Genomic DNA, 19141 nt, shown 5'->3' on the forward strand with positions numbered 1-19141 from the left:
CATCATCACTCAGAACAATAAAGTAGATGAAGTATGTTTCTGGCTTTTAGCTAATGCTTTAGCAGGTCTGCCACTGTATTCAGTCAGCTGGTGATAAAACAGAATAGCCACAGCTATAGGAAAAGTGATTAGCCATATCTCTGGATATGGAGAATTCTTCAGGTCACTACACATGGGATGGGCAAATAGTTTCCCATGAGAGAAGTCAATGAATAAAAAAGAAGAAAAAGAAAAAAGAGCAGAAACAAGTCACCCTTCTTTCCACACAATTTCATTCTGGAAATCACTGGGACTGACTTTGGAAATTTTCACATGGTCTCAAATCTGTACTAACAGCCCAGAGCCCATGGATTAAAAAAATGTTCTTTGGTTCCATCAGAATAAACAAGATGCCTTATTTATGAGAGAAAGAAGAAAGATAAATGAGAGGTATATGCTGTGAAGTAAATCTTGTAAGACTAAACTTCTAGCAGTTATAATTAACCTCTTGCAGCAATTGGAGTTAGCTAGCCAATGCCTCTCTGTAGTCAGTAACTGAAAACTTACCAGTCTTAGAAATGTTGACCTGATTCAGTGTCTCAGCAAATGGCTTCACTAGATGACCAGCGAACAGGGTAAAGAGACCCTTGAGCTTGTCCGCAATGCAGTCTGCTATTCGGTGGAATGTCAGCAATCTGTCTTTTAGGCTAGACTCTGTTTTGGACCAATCAAAGAGCTGAAAGTGAAAGGCAGATTAGCTCTTTCCTGTGTCTGTGCACTGGAAAATACAAATATGTTAATGCAGATGAATTATATTTAAACTTATTACCTTGAAGAAGAGGGGTCTGAAAGAAGCCTCGGAAAGTTTCATGACCATACTTGTTAGACAATTAATAATACAAGCTTCTGTTTTACCAACTTCCTCTAAATCATCCTTGAAGAAATAGAAAACATAATTCTAGGTTTGAAATGTAAGAATTAGAGCTTTCAAAGCATGTTTTAGTTTTGTCTGTTTCAGACTAAACACCTAACAATGTTGTCTTCTAGCCCAAGAACAATTCCAGAACAGAATATTTGATACCCAGAATTTCAGAGCACATATGCAATGGAAGCTACTAATATTTTTTAAGACAATTGATAGAATTAGCATGTAGAGGTTCATCCCCCTAAACAAGCCACCTGGGCATGCTCTGTTCGGAAGTCCAGGGCTTTCATGAAAAATGCCGTCAGCTCAGCCTGATGGGCGATGAGGTGCTCCTTCTCCATACCAACAATGTGCTCCTTCAAAATGTCCATAAGGGGACCCAGGCAGTTCTGCCAAAACAAAAGCAAAGCAATGCAAAGGCAACTGGGATATTGACAGTAACCAAGAAACAAGAGAATTGGATCTGTGCATTTCATACATTCACTCTTTAAAATACTGCTGATAAAATAAACTTTTTCCTGTACTTTTGGGCTTAAGTTAGTAGGATTCCTGAAAAGATTTTGGTTTCCCTGCTCCAATACTGGATACCAGTTAAGTCTTAAAGGTTTGCATGTATGAGAATGTCCAGATGAAAATTATGACTCAACTCATGTTCCAAGCCGAACATAAAGGCCAGTCAAGGCCTTTATGAATGCTCTCAAGCATTCATCATCTAACAGGCTGAGGACATGCTTCATTTCTCCCAGGTCTAACTTTCCTGCATCACCACTGCAGTATAAAAGAAGACAGAATATAAACACTGTGCTGGGTTTGGCTGGGACGGAGTAAATTTTCCTCACAGCAGCTTACATGGTGCCATGATTTCAATATATGACCAAAACACTGATAACACACCAGTGTTTTAGCTATTGCTGAACAGTGCTTGCAGTGTTACGGCTTCCTTTGTCTCTCACTATGCTGTCCCAGCAAGTAGGCTGAGGGTGGGCAAGAGGTTGGGAGGGGACTCAGCCAGGACAGTTGAACCAAGTTCTACACTGCTTGGTTTTATTTTTTCTTTTCTTCCTTTTTAATTACAATGCAAAAGAATGAAAAAATCCTCACCTTCCGGGTATTTGCCACTTCACTGTAACACTTTGTAACTGCAGGCAAGAGTATTCGGGAAGCAAGCCTTGTAGCTAGGATAGTTTTCAGTGATGTTACGCGTAAGCTTATCTGGGAAGAAGGACCAAACTCGACCATAATCTTTTCCAAGTGGAGAACCTGTCAGGAAATCCAACAAAAGTCAGGCATACTTTAAACAACTCAGGAATTAACTTTACGGTAGTTGTCTGTTGCAAGTGTCAGATGGAAATTTTTATGTTCGCACCACTTGGAGCACCTTACGTTAAGATGTCTGTGCACAGAGCTTCACTGTCTTCAGAAGACAAACACTGAAAAAATGTGCGTGTCCGTGGCAGAGGGTCATAATCATCCTAACTAGAGCTGTAAGACACACATTTTATAAGATCATGGATATTACAGAATGATCCTTCAGGATTCATCTCCCTTTCCAAAGAGGCAAACCTTATTAGAATAAAGTGTAGGAGATGCTGTTGTATTCTGTATCTTAGTTATCTGCCTAAGAAGGTGAGTAGAATAATATATTACGACCTTACACATAGCTGGCACACACTCCTACTTCCAAGTTTCAGAGAGAAGGAAGTAATCTCTAGCTGCCTCTAGGAACTGGGCAGATCCTGCCTCTCCTTACGTATCTGTAGGAGTCTGATGGCTCACCTGCAGTAAGCAGTCCAAAAGATAAGGACTAAGGAAGTGTGGTAATGTTTCTGCAACCTTCAGCAGAGCAGTGACGGCACTCAGCAAGTAAATCTCATTGGAGACCAGATCCTTCTTATTTTTTAAAGTCTTCAGCAGTGCCGGCATCAACCTGTGAATAAGCAAGCATAAACAGAGAAAGGTAAAACCAGTGACCATTGGGAGGCATGTTTCCAGTCACGAAAATCCATCTGTTACATCTGCAGGTACAATTTTCGCACATGTATTTGAGAAAACTCAGTATTCTGGGCTTTTCTGCTGTATTTGATTTTTCAAAGCTAATGAAGGATACTAGGTTTAAAATCACAGAATCATAGAATGGTTTGGGTCAGAAAGGATCTTTAAAGATCTACTCCATTCCCTGCCACAGGCAGGGACATCTTTCTCTAGACCAGGTTGCTCAAAGCCCCGTCTTTAGTTAAAAGATATAGTAAAAAACTTATATATCTGTAATGAGATAAAATAGTCTTAAAAGTGACAAGTTAGATGCTTGAATTCTTGATTAGGGAGAATAACGTAACATGCAGCACCAGTTCTCATGTTTTTAAGTGCAATCTGTTCTACAGTAAAAATACAAAATACGGTCTGACTTCTCTAAAAGCCATAAAGATTGCTTCTCTGTTCACAGTAGCAGACTCCATAAGGAACTCTACTGATTATAAAACTCTTACAATTTCCCCACTAGCTTCTTAGTTCTATAACCAGGAAGCACCTTCAAGTGCTACAAATACCTTTATTCTTCGCTACACAAAACACAGAGAGGCAGACTGCTGCCTGGCCTTCAATCAGCATGCCTTCAGTAATACATTTTAGTAAATACCTGCTGCAGTTGGTTCTTTTCAGAAGAACCCAACAGTACCTTGGAAGCTGTGGTATTGCTTGGGCTTTCACTGTACAGGTGACCTCAGCTATACAGAGCAAAGCACTTCCCATCACATTCTTTTCCTCCTTCTCTGAAGAGATGAGATCAATGGCAGTTTTCAGAACAGGTACAAATGGCACTGGATTTTCTGTGCCAAAACCTTTGCAGAGTAGCTTGAGGCTGAACAAAGCAGTCTGCCTGTTGATGGCTTGCTCCTCCTCTTCCTCCTTCCGTTTACACTGCACAATAGCAATGAGCTCAGGAACTAGCTCTAAGAGCTGCAGGATCTAAGAGGACAAGAGAACACACACATTAGACAGTTAGAAACTCAGAACCCGCAAGGTATCTGTGGGCAGGTAGCCTACTTCTCACTACTCAAGAGCTGCCTGCCAGACTTGGCACTGGTACTTGACTTTAGAGCAAACCACTTCCACACCAATCTCTCTTCAGGTACTTCTGCTAAAGGAACCAAGTTTAACCACTTTGTCTCACCTGGCTCTTCTGCCACTTTGTGCGCTGCTGCACCTTATTGTTCAGAAGGTCCATTGCCTTACGTCTCACAGATGGGAGCTGATTTGTCATTAGTCCTCTAATGACAGGGATGAAGGTTTCTGTTGGCAATAAGGCATTGACCTACAAGAAAACACAAACAAAACAATACCAGAAACACTCTTCCATGCACTATGACAGAGTAGCCTCCAAATAAGACAGGCAAAGTCTCTTCAACTTCCCATGTGGGTTTCAGGATCAAAGACGAGAGGAAAGGCTAGCTATGCTGTATCTGAGGCAAGCAAAAGAACAAAGCAGGTTCCTGTCATGGTGCTTATGTATGTTCATTGGCTGCTAACCAGCCATCATTCACTCTGAGACTTCCTCAGCAATTCCTTGTCTGCACCAGTGAGCTATCCCTCCTTACCCTAAAGCACTTCTGGTAGTGCCCTGTGCATGTACATCATGAAATCTGGAATATGCTTCATAGGAAAAAAAAAATAAAAATCCAAGCTGTGAAAGTATGTATGCTCCACAGCATGCAACAAGATAACCAGTCCAATTCTATAAATACACTTCTGATAGAGAAAGATTAGAAAGAAAAGCATAAGGATTTTTTTCCTCCATTTAAATTCCATGTAGAAGTGTACAACAGTTCCATTAGCATTAGTTAAATCATTTTATGAGTTAACAGTGAGAAGTGATGCGAAAAGCCATTCTTCTCCACCAGATAGATAGGGAAATGATGCTTCCAGCCCACAAAACACTAACTAGAGGAAATAAGCATTCCTGATTTTTTTTCTGGTTGTTTTGTCTAAGCTGTTAGCTGTAGTTACTAAAGTTGTTAGATGAGTTTAAACATTGATGCACCATGTTGCAGACCATCCAATAAAGATCAGTACTAATCCAACAAGAAATCCTACAAAGGTTATAGTCATATTAATAAGCAAAAGCAGAAATGTCCCACTGCTAACGTGAGGGCTAATGAGACATACTTTATCCAGCATATCATAGGACTTGCTAAGCAGAACCCTCCAGAATTTGGCTGTTGGCTTGTCCACGTTTCCTTCCACTGAAGACGCCACAGTGTTTATATAACGAAGAACTTCTTCTAATAGCCTAGATGGAAAGGAAGCATCTTATAGTAACAAGGACATGGAAGAAGTTGACTGTGTTACTGGAAAGCAGAAAATTTCACAAACAGCAACAGTAAAAAAATGAAACGCCTAAGAGAGAGACTAGCAGAACACCTACATATTAACAAAAAGCTATGGCAATAAGGACAATCATGCGCACTACCAACGTCTACCTCCAAATTAACATCTACATACACCAATAGTTCTACTTAAGAGCTCTACTTCAAAAGAAAAACAATCTAGGAAGATATAGATGTTTAAAAAAGAGCATTTAAAGTACACAGCATTTAAAATAAATCATATGCCCTTTTTTACTTAGAACAAACATAAAAATTTAAGCCTCCACAAAATAAACCCTCAATTTTGCATCATTGGCTGTTATAACCCAGTGACTACAGCTGATCTGTGGTTACCAATAATTTTCTTACACTGATACAGGGGCACCTGTGAATAACGATTTTTTTCCTACAAATGAAGTGATATGGTTTGCAAAAAACCTGGAATTCTATTAGACACTCCATCATCAGTAGCATAACACTAATGGCCAAGTATGTAAATAAGCACTATCAGAAAGAGTGGCTATTGGGTAGGTCAATTTTTCAGAAATAAAACACATCATATTAAGAAAAAGAAAAAAGCCCAAACCAAACCCCAAATAACTTGTATATAATAAATACTGCTTGTTGCCAAGATCAACATTAAATGTATCCTTGGGGAAAAAAATGTTCTAATCAGACTACACTTGAAAAAGTATTCCCAGGTTGCAGTAAAAGCTAGAAATAGGAGGAGTGGAGCAGATTTAAAGCATACCTCTGTTCCAACTTCTGCAGCTCTTCTGTTTCTTCACATTCAACTATCTGGTTTAAAAAGGAAGAATGAAAACCGTAAGTGTGAAACATTCCCTCATTAAGTTAATGTCCTAGTATATGAAAATTTGAAATGTCCACTAACATGGTAATTATGAGTTCCCCATATTTGCACTTCAGCCATCATTTCTAGAAGAAAATCTGAGAATCTTAGGCAATGCAGCCACAGTAGCAAACATGCTGGTGGATGATGTTCAGTTGAAAAATTGGGAATGACTTCCAGCTAAAGCTGTAGCCTATAATTTGTAACATTTATTTTGTCTTTTCAGTATTAATAGTATAAATCCCACATCGAACTTGGAGTTACACAGACTGTGAATAAAATTCCAGACTCCATAAAGCCAGTGGGAATCCACTCGACCAGAATTTCACTTTGTTACTTACCCACACAGAGTCTACCTGAAAAAGCCTTATTAAAAAGTAATTCATATTACTGAGAGGTTTCAAAATTGTGCCAATAAAGATGCCAGTAAGGTACACCAGAGACTGCATTCTTTCATCCCCTTTGAATATAAAGCCATACTAAAAAGCAAACCAAACCTCATTTATTAAAGTATGGTACAATTACTTAATGTGATCAGTGTAAAAAGCAATCTGCCATTATTACCTTTTTCACAAAACTCTGAGAAGATAAAAGCTGTGACATGAAGGAGACAGACAAGAATTTGAAGTGCCGAAGTTGTTTATCTGAATGAGACTCCACATTAAAGAGCTGACCATCCTGATTTTTTAGCTTTGTCTTGCATGCTCTTGACTTTTTTGGCCCAGGATCATCTGTTGAAAACATTCACAAAACAAATTTGCAGCCAAGATAAAAAGACATTTGATTTCTGGTTACAGAAACAAAGCAAAATTACAGTCAGATGCCTACCAAGGACAATCATTCTGCAGTATCCAGTATCATGTCAAAGTTCCAAAAAATATGCTCTGAAATATCACAGGAGATAAATTTTTCATTTCAACAGCCTGAAAAGAAGTAGTGCCATTTCACTGCCATTCTATCTTATCATTTTTATGTGAACAACCTTTTTTCTTGGTGCTAAAGCTATGGTACACTGGCTACAAACATGAGAGACTTTTGAGGCAGAACCATATGCATTGTGCATCACATATTTGGGAAAACTGCTTTCAGTGTCATTACCTGGTCCTTTCTGGCTGAGAAAATGTATTCAAACAATGAATACTGCAAGTCCTAATTTAAAAACGAAACAAAAAACCTTCACCCACCTTCACCAGTTCTCTTTGAAATAACAGACTGGACAAGTATTAAAACGTATTTAATTACTGCTTCACTACATTTTAGTAGAAAGAAATGAAACCTTAAAAAAAAACAAAAACAAACCACCAACCACCAAAAATGACTGGTAGTCTCTGTGATTTTGTCTGCTATGAATTTCAACTTTGTCTGCTTTTTATTTCAACTAAATTGTTTACTGTGCCTTCTACATGAGGCTTACTGTTTGATTCTAAGCACTCAAATTAATCTATAATTAAATGGATTAAAAAAGTAATAGCATATCTTAGCCTTTTTTTATTATAGTAATTCTGTATCCCTTAAGTCTTCTGTCTAGAGGAGTAATAGAATCATCGAATAGTTTGGGTTGGAAGAGACCTTTAAAAGTCATCTAGTCCAATCCCCCTGCAGTGAGCAGGGACATCTTCAACTAGACCAGGTTGCTCAAAGCCCCGTCCAGCCTGACCTTGAATTTTTCCTGGGATGGGGCGCCTACCGGGCACCTACCACCTCTCTAGGAAACCTGTTCTAGTGTTTCACCACCCTCACGTTAAAAAATCTCTTCCTTCTATCTAGCCTAAATCTACCCTCTCTTAGTTTAAAACCATTACCCCTTGTTCTATTGTAATAGGAAGGTTTACATGCATTTGCTGGCTCTGTTTTGTGGTTACCTTCTTTGTTCTCTGGTAGCTCTGTCAAGTACTGAATTATTTTCATCATGCTCTGGAACTGAGAATGTACATTAAATTTGCAACAGATGGAAATCCAAAATTCAGTGTCTGCTTCCAGAACAGCATCCTGTTTATGGTTTAGAAATAATAAAAAAAAAATTAAAGAATTAAAAAAAAGTATTACTACTCATGATAAAAAGACTCAAAAACTTCTCAGTGAGTTTGTGAAAATGCCATGGTGAGCTCGATACTGCTAGGATTAACACTAAAGGTAATAGCAGCAAGCTCTTGCAGAGAACATAGTTCCGGAGGGAGCAGAAAGAGATTAAATTGCTACAGCAAAGACTGTATCTTCTCACCAATGTTCCTTTAATAACTCTCAGTCTTCCCCATAAGCTATGCTTTCACCCAATACAAGGGCCTGATTACACAAAAACACAATAGGGTTTTTATCTTGGTCTGTACAGGAAGACCAGTATTATGTTTTACAAACACAGTTAAAGAAAAAAATAAAACCTTTAAAAATACTGAAGCACTTCATAATGAGATTATCAGCTCTTCATGTCAAGGATTGCTGTACAATATGATCTGACTTATTGTTCAGGCTGCAGGACAAAACAATATCCTATCTGCAATACAAGTCATAATCAACATCACCATCAGGTTCTGCTACAGCACAAGCTCAGAGCTCACTACTTATTTTAGCATAATGTAGGAGCTTGCCCTTTCTTAAAGGCAAGAAAGACCATAAACAGAAAAGGGGAGATCAGCCTCTTGAGGAAAAAGTTGAGCCCACTAGTCTTCTAACCTTGTCGGTGCTTGATGTCGCAGTCACAGTTTTGGTCACATACTGCTCAAACAGCAGCACCAGGAGAACCCAGAGGAACTTGTCTCCTCCCAGCGTAGTAATCAGCTGGGCCAGGATTGGCAGGCGTCGGTGCTCTGGCACATGGGGCAAGGCATCCACAAACACACGAATGATCTTGATCACCACCTCTTCCACGCTTCCCGAGGACTCCGACAAATCACTGTCTTCAGCCTATGTACAAACAGGTACAGCAGTTCAAACAGGTTATCACAGATAGGTACAAGTTCTTTCTTGTAAATTCAGAAAATGAGAGAAAGCACTACATGCCTGATAACAGCATTACCAAAAGTATAATCTCAAGGAAAATTTAAGTGCTCCAAAATAAAGTTTTCTTTCTTTTCTTTCTTTTCTTATTTTATTTGAAGCATCTTCCTTAAACACTGAAAATGAACTGTGTGAAGAAAGAAAAGAAACAAAAGAACGAAAAGTTACTTGGCATCAGCTGGAACAAGCAGGACGTTTTCAAGGGAAAGCAATGCCACATCCTTCAGAAAACTCTGCCTGTAAGTTAGGGTCTTGGATTCAAGGGCCTAGTAAAAATAATATGAATAGGCTACATGATCTCAGGTAAGTAACATTAGGTTCTCCCCACATGTAATAATTGTGTGTGCCATAAAGAGTTACAGAAACTTGTGATGGCTGCTATGAAAGGTTTTAAATAAATAAAAAAATAAAAATAATAAAAAAAGAGAGTAACTTGATTTCTCTAACAGATATGCAAGAGGATGCAAAATGTGTATACATACCATTAAAAAAATACACTGGGAACTCACCACCCACTGTTAGAAGAAGAATTTTTTCAGAATTCATTTTTACATAAAAAATTTATATGCCGTTTTTCATGTTTAAATCTATGAATGACTCTAGAATGAAAGTTCATTAGGTGCAAGTGAAATCTGACTCCAGAAAAAAATGTCCCTTTTGAAAAACAATGATGTATTTTTGTTTTGGTTTGTAACTATCTAAGATGCCCAGACAAACACAAAACCCACACAAGCTGGAAGAATAGAAGCATTTGTCAAATGTTTACCTTTCCTCTTCCTTCAGACCATGTCTACTACAGATATGACTATGACATATTATTATAGTACTAATAGCCACCTTCTTATTTCCAATGGTTCCTCTACTGAACTTGCCTTCTAATTTTACGATGAAGAACTTGAACTTAAAGTATGTTTCAAGTCCTATTTAGGTACAGTTGTGATATTATATTTATGTAATTTGGAGTTAATATATTTATGTAATTTAATATCTATCTAAAAATAATCCTAGAGTAGGCTACAACATATTCTACCACTGTATTCTAAACAATTTACTCTACTTACATTGTTCACATTTTTCTACTCCTTTCCATTAAGCAGACAAATTTACCTGTATAAGAGCTGGAATAACCATCTGCACTGTCTTATTAATTACTTGGAATGTGTAAGTATCATCCAGACGCAAGACATTTGCTCCCATGAAAGTAAAAATGGGCATGATGTTATGGAGAACCTTATCCTGGAAAAGACGAAAGACATGATTAGTGTATTTTCTGAACTGCGCTGCTCTGCATATTATACCTTTAGACTTTTCTCATTCCCACAAATGTCACTAGATTCCTATAAAAGAGAATGAGAATCATTAGTATCTTCCAAAATCTCCACTACACTGATCTGAAATGTATAGTGTCCCTTAAAGCTATTTACTATGTGATCATTAAGAGTTCTGAATATTACTTAGAAACCAAGATACACCTCTAAGCAAGTAATTAAAGAGTGGAAATTGAGAGATGAGTCTGATGAAACACCTCGGTATTTGTCAGCTCAGTGCCATGGTAGTATGACATGCAAAATCAGCTATGGGATTTGCAGAAGCACAAATGTGAATGTGGCACAGATTCCAGTGATTTTCATACCGTTCCCACCCATCTTTTTTATATCTGTAAAACATCTGCAATATTTAGCATCCTACAATGGAAACCCAACCATGCTAATTTTAATTCTTGGCTTTTTGGGGGGCTAGACTGTAATCAAAGTAATTAAGAGGACTGGATCAGAGGTGTCACCCAGCTCAAGAGTTAGCATCCTAGAGTCTGCCAGAATTTAGAGCAAGAAGTTATGGGCACGTTTTTCATTGAGTTTTAGTGGAGTAAAGGAGTGTCTTAGATTTAAAAGGAGAGCTGAGACTCATACGAAATATTTCCTTGTATTCTGACCTTATAAATCTTGTAAGAGCCAATATTAATGTAGAATAAAACCTCAGTTCTATAGCAGGTGATGGCAGTAAGACAGCATCAAAGAAAAATAATCCCCAAATTAAAGCCAAATCCTCCAAAAATTTGTCAAAAACATTCCAGTTTTACCTGTTGGAAAAAAACATCATCTTTCCAAATTTGTGGAGGAAGTACTGAAAGATGCAAACTGAGTCTGATGCATCTGGATACATTTTACTGCTTTTATGGTTTCAAAGCAAAAGAATCTTACTTAGAAGACGGAGTGTACAGTTAAATTTCAATCCATAGAAGAAAAGGCCTGTTTCTCGGTCGATTAAAATCAGACCAACCCGATTTTATCAACTACAACTACATTCCTCAGTTTTGTACAAGATAGGAACTTGTAAGAATACATGTGCTATTGGGCTAGATGTTTTCTCTCTTGTATATAAAAAACAAGTGGAAAGAAGAAACAATGCACAAGAACTCTGACCACAGCAGGAAGCTGAGGCAGGGCTGTTAGAAACCACCTTCCATTTCTAATGTACTTCACTGCAAGTCATAAATGACTAGTGACCAAAGCATCAAGACAAGAGATTCATTCTGAAATAAAAATGGAATAGAAAGTCCTAAAAGAGCAAGGAACCTGTCAATTTTGCCTCTTACTCCTTTCAGAAAGTTTCTTTTCATAGAACATCTCTGTATGTTCACTCTTCCCAGTATTTGGAATAGGAAGAGCTGACACATAGATTTCAGGTACTACTTACAGGAAACATGCCAGCAACAGCACCAAGAAGAAGGAGTGCATGGTGATGTGTCTGAGGCGTTTTAGATACCCTGATGCACTGAACTATCACTTCCACATTGAATTTTTCTTTGTCAAGGATATCTGCAAGTAAAAAAATATTCACTGATTAACATCTGAACAGTCAACCACGTAGGAATAAACAGTGCACCCAAGCACTGGTTTCAATTTGTAGACCATATCTAAGGGATCTACAAAAAATAATAAGGCAAACTTGTATGTCCTACGGAGGAATCTATCTCTCCTCAAGAATACTGCGTAGGCTCAGAAAAGAAGTTAGAGGCCATTGTTTTAATGCTGTACTGGTGAGAGAAGTATCAAGAAATGTGTCTGGTAATTTTTACCTGCTGGGATCTTGCTACTATCTGAAGACAATTTCTGACAGATGCTTAGCAGGCAGCTGAGGATTAGCTGCTTTGTATATTCCATATTTTCTTCTTCTGATGCCATAGGTTCCAGACACCTACACATTCAGGAAAAAGTAAGAAATTGAAAAAGACAACAGAAAAATAAGTGACCAAACTGCATATTAAGATACAAATAAGAAACTGCAATCTTCATTCTACATAAGTTCTAAGTCAAGGCTTCTAAAAAGCATTTGCCAGAAAGTGTATCTTTTCTTGTTTTCAAATACATCAACTGGTCTAATAAAAGACATGCATCAAAGTGCTGTCAGGAGAATAAGATAATTATCTGAAATATGATTGCCAGTCTATGTAAAGGCAAGTAATAAGAAAAAATAAATACCCTATCTGTATGTAAGCTTTCCTAAGTGCCTGGAGATAGTGCTGGCAGAAAAAGTGAAAATTTTCTTAGGTTGCATAGGATGAAGGCTGTTCCATAACATTTTGGGAGGAATTTTAAACCTTAGAGTATTATTATAATAGCTCTGCAAAAGACAGAAGTCTTGTCAATTGTACCAGTTTTAGCACAGGTCTCATCCTTCTTGGTGATCCTAATCCCTCCATCTGAGAGACAAAGTCTTCACATAAGCAGGTAGAAGTTTTAAAAAGCTCACAACATTGTTTAAAAGAGAAAAAAAAGTATTAACAACTTCCCATTCCCCTCACCTGATTTACCTAAAACAAGTGCAAGTAAAAAAGGCAAGATAAGCTACAAAACATGGCAACAAAGCAGAGAGAAAGCAGCTCATATTTTAATGCTTTACGGTGTCTGCTACAGAAGAGAATGCTCAGGGACTCATGTGCTATGAAGACAGAATTACCGGCTCAGCAGGTTAAAAAGTGCAGGCACCAATGCCTGTGGACGTCTAAGTTTCTTCTTATGCTGCAGTAATTCCAGAATAAGCATGACCCTCTGCCAGCTGAAGTGGCTTGCTTCTGGTGCCAATTCTGCATCTTGGAGCTTTCTAAAAAGATAAGACAAACAATCAGGATATAAATTTGCAAAGAAAAGAGGACCGTGTTTCAGGGAACAAACACGCATGCTAAGTAAAAGACACATTTCCTTTCACATAGTAATATCCTTTACTGCTTCTCCTGGGAGAGGTGGCAATGCATGTGTTTTTAATTGAAGCAGCAACACATTTTAAACAGAAAATTCAGACCAAACTTGAAAAAAACAAGAAAGTATAGGATGCCTTCTGTGTATACAAAAAATTCTACACAATGAAGCAGACTTCTGTGGAAAAAAAAAAAACAACTGCCAAATTACTGTCCACATGCTGATCTGCTTGCCATTCAGGAAACTTGCATCTCTGGAACCACTAGTTGTCTAACTACTGACTATGCAGGCAATGGGGGTGTGTGCAAGTGCGTGTGTTTATAAACTGACAAAGCTTTCAGATGGATCAATCTAATGGGTGATGATTATTAAATATTAAATAACCAATTTAATAATGATTATTAAAAAGGTCAAGTGAAGCAAAGTAAGAACAGCTATTCTATGTTAAACCAATAAAATCAACTCAATATCCTGTTTCAACAACAGCTAACAGCCAACACTTAATGAGTGGACAAAACAGCTCCTTCCTTACGAGAATGAAGAAAGATGGCAAAGAAATAAAAAAATTAATGATTGTATTAATGTTTTATCTGAAAGAAAATACTGTTTTTCAGTCAACTAAAAGGAATATTTTGATGAGCATCTGTAGGCTTCAGCCATATATATGTAATTTGTCCATACATCTTTAATACCTACAAAAATGAATCTTGTTCATCTGTGTCAAGCCAGATGCTATAAGAGCAAATGTCAACATTAAAGCTACTGGATTTTTTTTTTTTTTTTAAATTCTGACTACAGTTGTCAGTTCTCAAGCAGCAAGATTTGGTTTTCTCTTGTCAAAAGTAGCTCAGAGTTATTTTACTGTGCAAGGAAAAAGAAATAGATGCTTACGCTTTCAATACAAATCATGGAATGTAGCAAAACAAGTGGCATTTTCAAATTGTACAGATACTTTTGGGCTTCTAGTTATTTTACCTCTGTTGCTGCATTTTCTGCCTTCTAGTTTGCTGTACAGTGGCCAGACTTTTGGTTTTCTCAGGAGGCTCCAGTTCTCTGACCATCTGCTCAGCACCCACCGAAATCTGAAACAAAGAACAATAATGCAAGTACCAATGAGCAACATGTCATATCACATCTCCTGTCTGTGTCACCTCCTTTTTTTTAAAAGACATTCCTTTCATGCACATATGGTTATGTAATCCACATATTTAAATCATATCCCCAAAAATGAAAATGAGTGCAGCAGAAAGAAGTGATTTCTGCTGAATTCATTCATATAGTATAGTAAATGACTGATGCATGCCTTCTAAAGGAACACCTTCTAAAACCAGTCATTTAACAAACTTTTCATGTCATTAACACAATCATATTAGGTGACAAATAGTTTCCGATTCCTTTCATGCTACGAATTATAATAAACAATGAGTGTTACTGAGTGTAGCAACACTGCAACAGGTTTTAACATATTTCTATGTTCTGGAGTTTGCCACTTACCCCTTTAAACACACTGCTAACCATCTGGGCACAAAGCGGGTTCTTACAGTTTAACAGTAAGTCAAACAATACTTTTAATAGCTGCTGTTGTACCGTCCCATCTGACACAGCTGCAAAGAATGGTTTAGTAATCTACAAAAGGGAAAAACGAAAAGAGGCAGAGAGGTTTACTGTAAGAAGTTAACAAAATAATGAGCTATGGAACTTAAGTATGTTAGATTATGTATAACACACCCAGTTCCACATGAACATACCTCGAAAAATTTGCACATTAACTATGTATTTGTACAGATCCAGGAATCCTTAGATGCAAAGCACATACTTCTGATATCCATCAGACATATAGATTCCTGAAACATTTCACACAGTCTGCTTGGTGGGGGGAACAAACTTGCTGTTGCCAGCCTTCGGTAAGTATACGCTAATATCTGGCTAATAGAAGGCCTGAATTTGTAGCCTACTTCAAATGAGACTATTTCTCACCTCCTGTGTTTTCATAAGTTTTTCCTCAGAATAGAAACGAGGTAAAGCTCCTGCCTGCCTGATAAAAACTAAGGACAGTGGAACAGTAGTACCTGCAGGCAGTGATAAAGGTATACATCTGTATGCAAATACAATGATATTTCTATTCTGCAACTGTCAAAATTAAAAAAAAAAAAAAAAAAAAAAAAGACAAGCAGTCGTTTCTCCTTTTGGTAAGTTTAAGAGATAGTTTTGCAGCCTATTTAGATGTTTCAAAGATGCTATGGAGACCTTGAAAAACTGTACTAAAGGACAGGTAAAAAGCTATGGACTCCTTAAGACAGAAAGAGCCCTTGTGAATCCAATCATAAACACTGCTATTTGCTTTAAGCATAAAATTAAAGATCTTTCATAAAACCATACCTGCCCAAGTGCTGTGATCTGAAATGGTGGAATTTCCTCATAGATTTTCTTATCAGCATGCAGACTTTTGATAAATAAATCCAGACTCTGCTGATTCTTGCACAAGAGGCTTGCTGAATATTCATTAAATTTTCCAAGAATGAGATGCAGGAGAACAACTTCATCTTTCAACATTGCCTTGGGTTTCTTAAAGACCTTCTCTAGCAACCTGTCTAGTGCAGGCAAGAGGTGAGAAAGAATCATCTGTAAACAGAGGGAATTCATAACAGAAGTTATTTCAATTCTCATTTTAACAAACTTCCAATAGCACAGCTGCATTTTACTGCAAATCCCCTTCTCCGGTAACACCCTGTATACAGTATTCTATGCAACAGCTGTTCAAGAGCAAAAATACAGGACTTGTTATTGAGTACATGCTCATCTTCTTCTTTGCCATTCTCCTTTGAAGAGTAGTATTTCATATTTTTAAAGTACAGAAATAATGCAATTTTTTTCACCCATTTATGACTGTCTCCTACAAACCCCAAATGTGAGGCAACAATGTTCATACTCTATGCAGTTCACAATCCTTACAAAATACATACAACTGGACAGAGCATAAAAATTAATAATTTCATTCATTTTTGAACACTGAACTCATGTATTTTCCTTAGACTTCTGAATATACTAGATATGAGGAGCTTAATACAAATTCTGCGATTCTGTGAAATAAAATTAGTAGTACTACTTAATATGTTACAATTCCGTACAGAAAACTATATTCACTGATATCTAACCAAGGTAATAATTTCTTTCTGGAAGAATCTGCTTCTCTGAAACAGTCTTTTTCAGTAACAAGGGAGTTTCCTTAAGAACGCCAGTGCAAAACTCAGTAGCCTGTACTTTCTTGGATGGAGCATGCAAGTATTTTATGTTTCATTAAATCATACTTTGCAGCACTACTGCATATTATTAGAAGTATCAACAATGCCTAATAGTCTAATACATTATGAAGTTATTTAACAGCATTATTACTAAATGAAATTTGATTTCAGCAATCAAGTGCAGAACCATTAAAACAACTAGAAAGGCAGCACTTACCTCACCATGGACTTCATGGAGAATTTTCATTAAATTTCTTGCAATATATGATGGGAAAATAGGGTTCTGTACACCATCAAGTATGCTTTCCAAAGCTTCCAACAATTTTTTCTTCTGGGATTTCTGTTTTGGTTGGGTCTCAAGATCCTCAAATAGAGTTTCCATAATCTAGTTCATTAACAAAGTGAAAATTATTTCCCTGTAATGAAAATGCCTTAAAATAATGCTTATCCAATGCTTTGGTAATAATGCAATTTAGATACAAACAGGATTTTTCATCTGTAAATAAGTCACAAGTTAATATCTCTTATTTGATTGATATTCTCAATTCTCTGTAGATAAATCACTTTTTTTATATAGTCCTTTAAAAAACCCCAGTCTATTACAGCATAAAAAGACAATGAACTTTCCCAGTTAACGTGATTTCTTTTAGAAAAGATGGGAGCTCACAGCAGCAGACGAAACTTGTATTAATGTATAACAATAACAAAAATACCTGTGTTATGTATGTAGGGTCAGATATGATCTCTTCTGTCTTTTGCTCCAAATGCTGAAGCATAGGATGAAATAGAGACTCCTTTATCCCTCTCAAGGAATGGAGGCAGTTGAGAGCTGCCCTTCGAACTTCACTCACAGGACTACCCAAGTTAATTAGCAAAGATATCACCACTGCAAAAAGAGTGAGGGAAGGAAGGAGTTAAAAATTACAGAATAAAGTGAGCAATCAGCATTTCACTGTTTCTGTCCCTGAAGAGGCATCGGCATTAATTTTTAATTCCAAAAGTCACCTCTTTTCACTGTAAACCTCTAGACTACACAAAACCATGGCTCTGAACTTCCTCATCACAGTCCTTAATATTTAAACTGAGAGAGTTCATATATTGCTACTGACTGCCACATCCTTATACTGCACAGATAGTAAAGTGCTGTAACTGACTTCTTCAGCATAGCTTTCACTCTTAAGTGTTAAAGAAACACAAAGTGGTTTCACCTACTTCCAAGCTTGGGCTACTAACTGCTGCAGTGAATCAGCAAGAAACAGAGGCGTCTCAGCCTACTGCAGCTGAACATAAATAGCTATAGATACTCTTCACGGTATATAACATAGTAAAATTATACAAAAATTTAAAAATACTGTGATTAAGTCTTAAGATGAGAGATAGATACTGTCTTATTTACCTGGAGATGATGGCAATAGCAGTTGTTTCTTTTTCTGGGATGTCTGTGATTCAAGCAGTGAATAGCCAATATATAGAGCTTGAGTCTGTAGCATTGCACTGACTTCATAGTTTAGATGATTTGAAAGGTTATAACTATAAGTCCATAAAATTGAAAGGAATTTGAAGAGAGATTCTGAATCTTTTAGATGTACCTTAACACACACACAAAAAAGAAAAAAAAAAAAAAGCACTTGTTTAATAACTTTATTTGGCAAACTACTACTCACAACATCTGATAAACCACCCAAATCAAAGGAGTAGACAGGAAGAGAACTAAACGATCCGAAACAGTGTCTTTTGGGAAGAAAAAGTTAGAGCAAATGCTTTTGGGTAAACAGCAGTTGCCTGTGTATACAACTCCACGTGTTTCTTAACATCTGGCTTTAGTTTAACAGATAAGTTGTAGTCTATAGGTATGTAAATACAAGGGATTTTTTAAAAAAATTGTAACAGTGGAAATACATCCATATGAACATTTGTATATTATGTCAACTGCGCAAGAAAACTGTTATATGCAAAACAAAGAACTTCTATTTTCTGTTTTGTGCAGCAGTAATCTTAAAAGCGTTTCAAGTAATTCCTGACTTTTTCACCAGTTGTATGAAGTGATTTTCAGAAACCTATAAACTAGTGTCTGAGAAGAGCTGGGCATCCAATTTCCTTGTACAGCAAAACTTTCTGCGCTGAATATTCACACTAAACTTTTTTCTTACAGATTGCCCTGGATTGGCTGTATAGGCTTTATACTAATAAAGCATGGACCAAGAGTAACAAACTCAATTGTAAATGTATCACTGACCATTGCAGACACAGGTCAGAGTGTCTTCTTCCCCGCCAACAGTAATAGCTGCTCCAAGAAGATTCTATTCAGTTTTTCACACATCTACATCCAACTACTTTGGCTTTGTTTTAGGACCTTTGTGTCACAATTTAAGGAGGATAGCTTTCAATTCTGAAGCAGTTACCTTGTCTCCTAACAGTATTCCCAATCAATTTAAAGTTCTTGCTTACTACATGGTCCAACAATAGCTAGCATGCTTTCTGTCTGCAAGATGCTCTCTTGAATCCTAAGAGCTCTTCATTCATCAAACAGGAGTGCCCACTCAACATCCCGCAGACTGAACAAGCTTGCCGGAACAACTGATACAGCTTCT

General features: G+C 37.2%; 1 protein-coding gene across 1 annotated transcript in view; it reads right to left on the bottom strand.

Annotated features, from left to right (window-relative positions):
* Positions 1–19141, bottom strand: part of HEATR1 (HEAT repeat containing 1) — a 38822-nt gene that overhangs the window by 2278 nt on the left and 17403 nt on the right. Inside the window, exons 19-40 of the mRNA XM_026844720.1 lie at positions 17947–18139; positions 17264–17436; positions 16768–16935; positions 15688–15930; positions 14803–14934; positions 14284–14390; positions 13070–13213; positions 12189–12307; positions 11807–11928; positions 10217–10345; positions 8786–9016; positions 7978–8104; positions 6680–6846; positions 6017–6063; positions 5066–5189; positions 4074–4214; positions 3579–3868; positions 2681–2831; positions 2006–2164; positions 1159–1293; positions 809–913; positions 547–715 (exon numbers count right to left, since the gene is read on the bottom strand). Of these exons, the coding sequence (XP_026700521.1) occupies positions 547–715; positions 809–913; positions 1159–1293; positions 2006–2164; positions 2681–2831; positions 3579–3868; positions 4074–4214; positions 5066–5189; positions 6017–6063; positions 6680–6846; positions 7978–8104; positions 8786–9016; positions 10217–10345; positions 11807–11928; positions 12189–12307; positions 13070–13213; positions 14284–14390; positions 14803–14934; positions 15688–15930; positions 16768–16935; positions 17264–17436; positions 17947–18139 (3376 nt within the window). The remainder of the gene's footprint in view (positions 1–546; positions 716–808; positions 914–1158; positions 1294–2005; positions 2165–2680; positions 2832–3578; positions 3869–4073; positions 4215–5065; positions 5190–6016; positions 6064–6679; positions 6847–7977; positions 8105–8785; positions 9017–10216; positions 10346–11806; positions 11929–12188; positions 12308–13069; positions 13214–14283; positions 14391–14802; positions 14935–15687; positions 15931–16767; positions 16936–17263; positions 17437–17946; positions 18140–19141) is intronic.

This window comes from Athene cunicularia (assembly GCF_003259725.1).
Source record: "Athene cunicularia isolate RWA chromosome 3 unlocalized genomic scaffold, athCun1 chr3_part1, whole genome shotgun sequence".
NCBI lineage: Eukaryota > Metazoa > Chordata > Aves > Strigiformes > Strigidae > Athene > Athene cunicularia.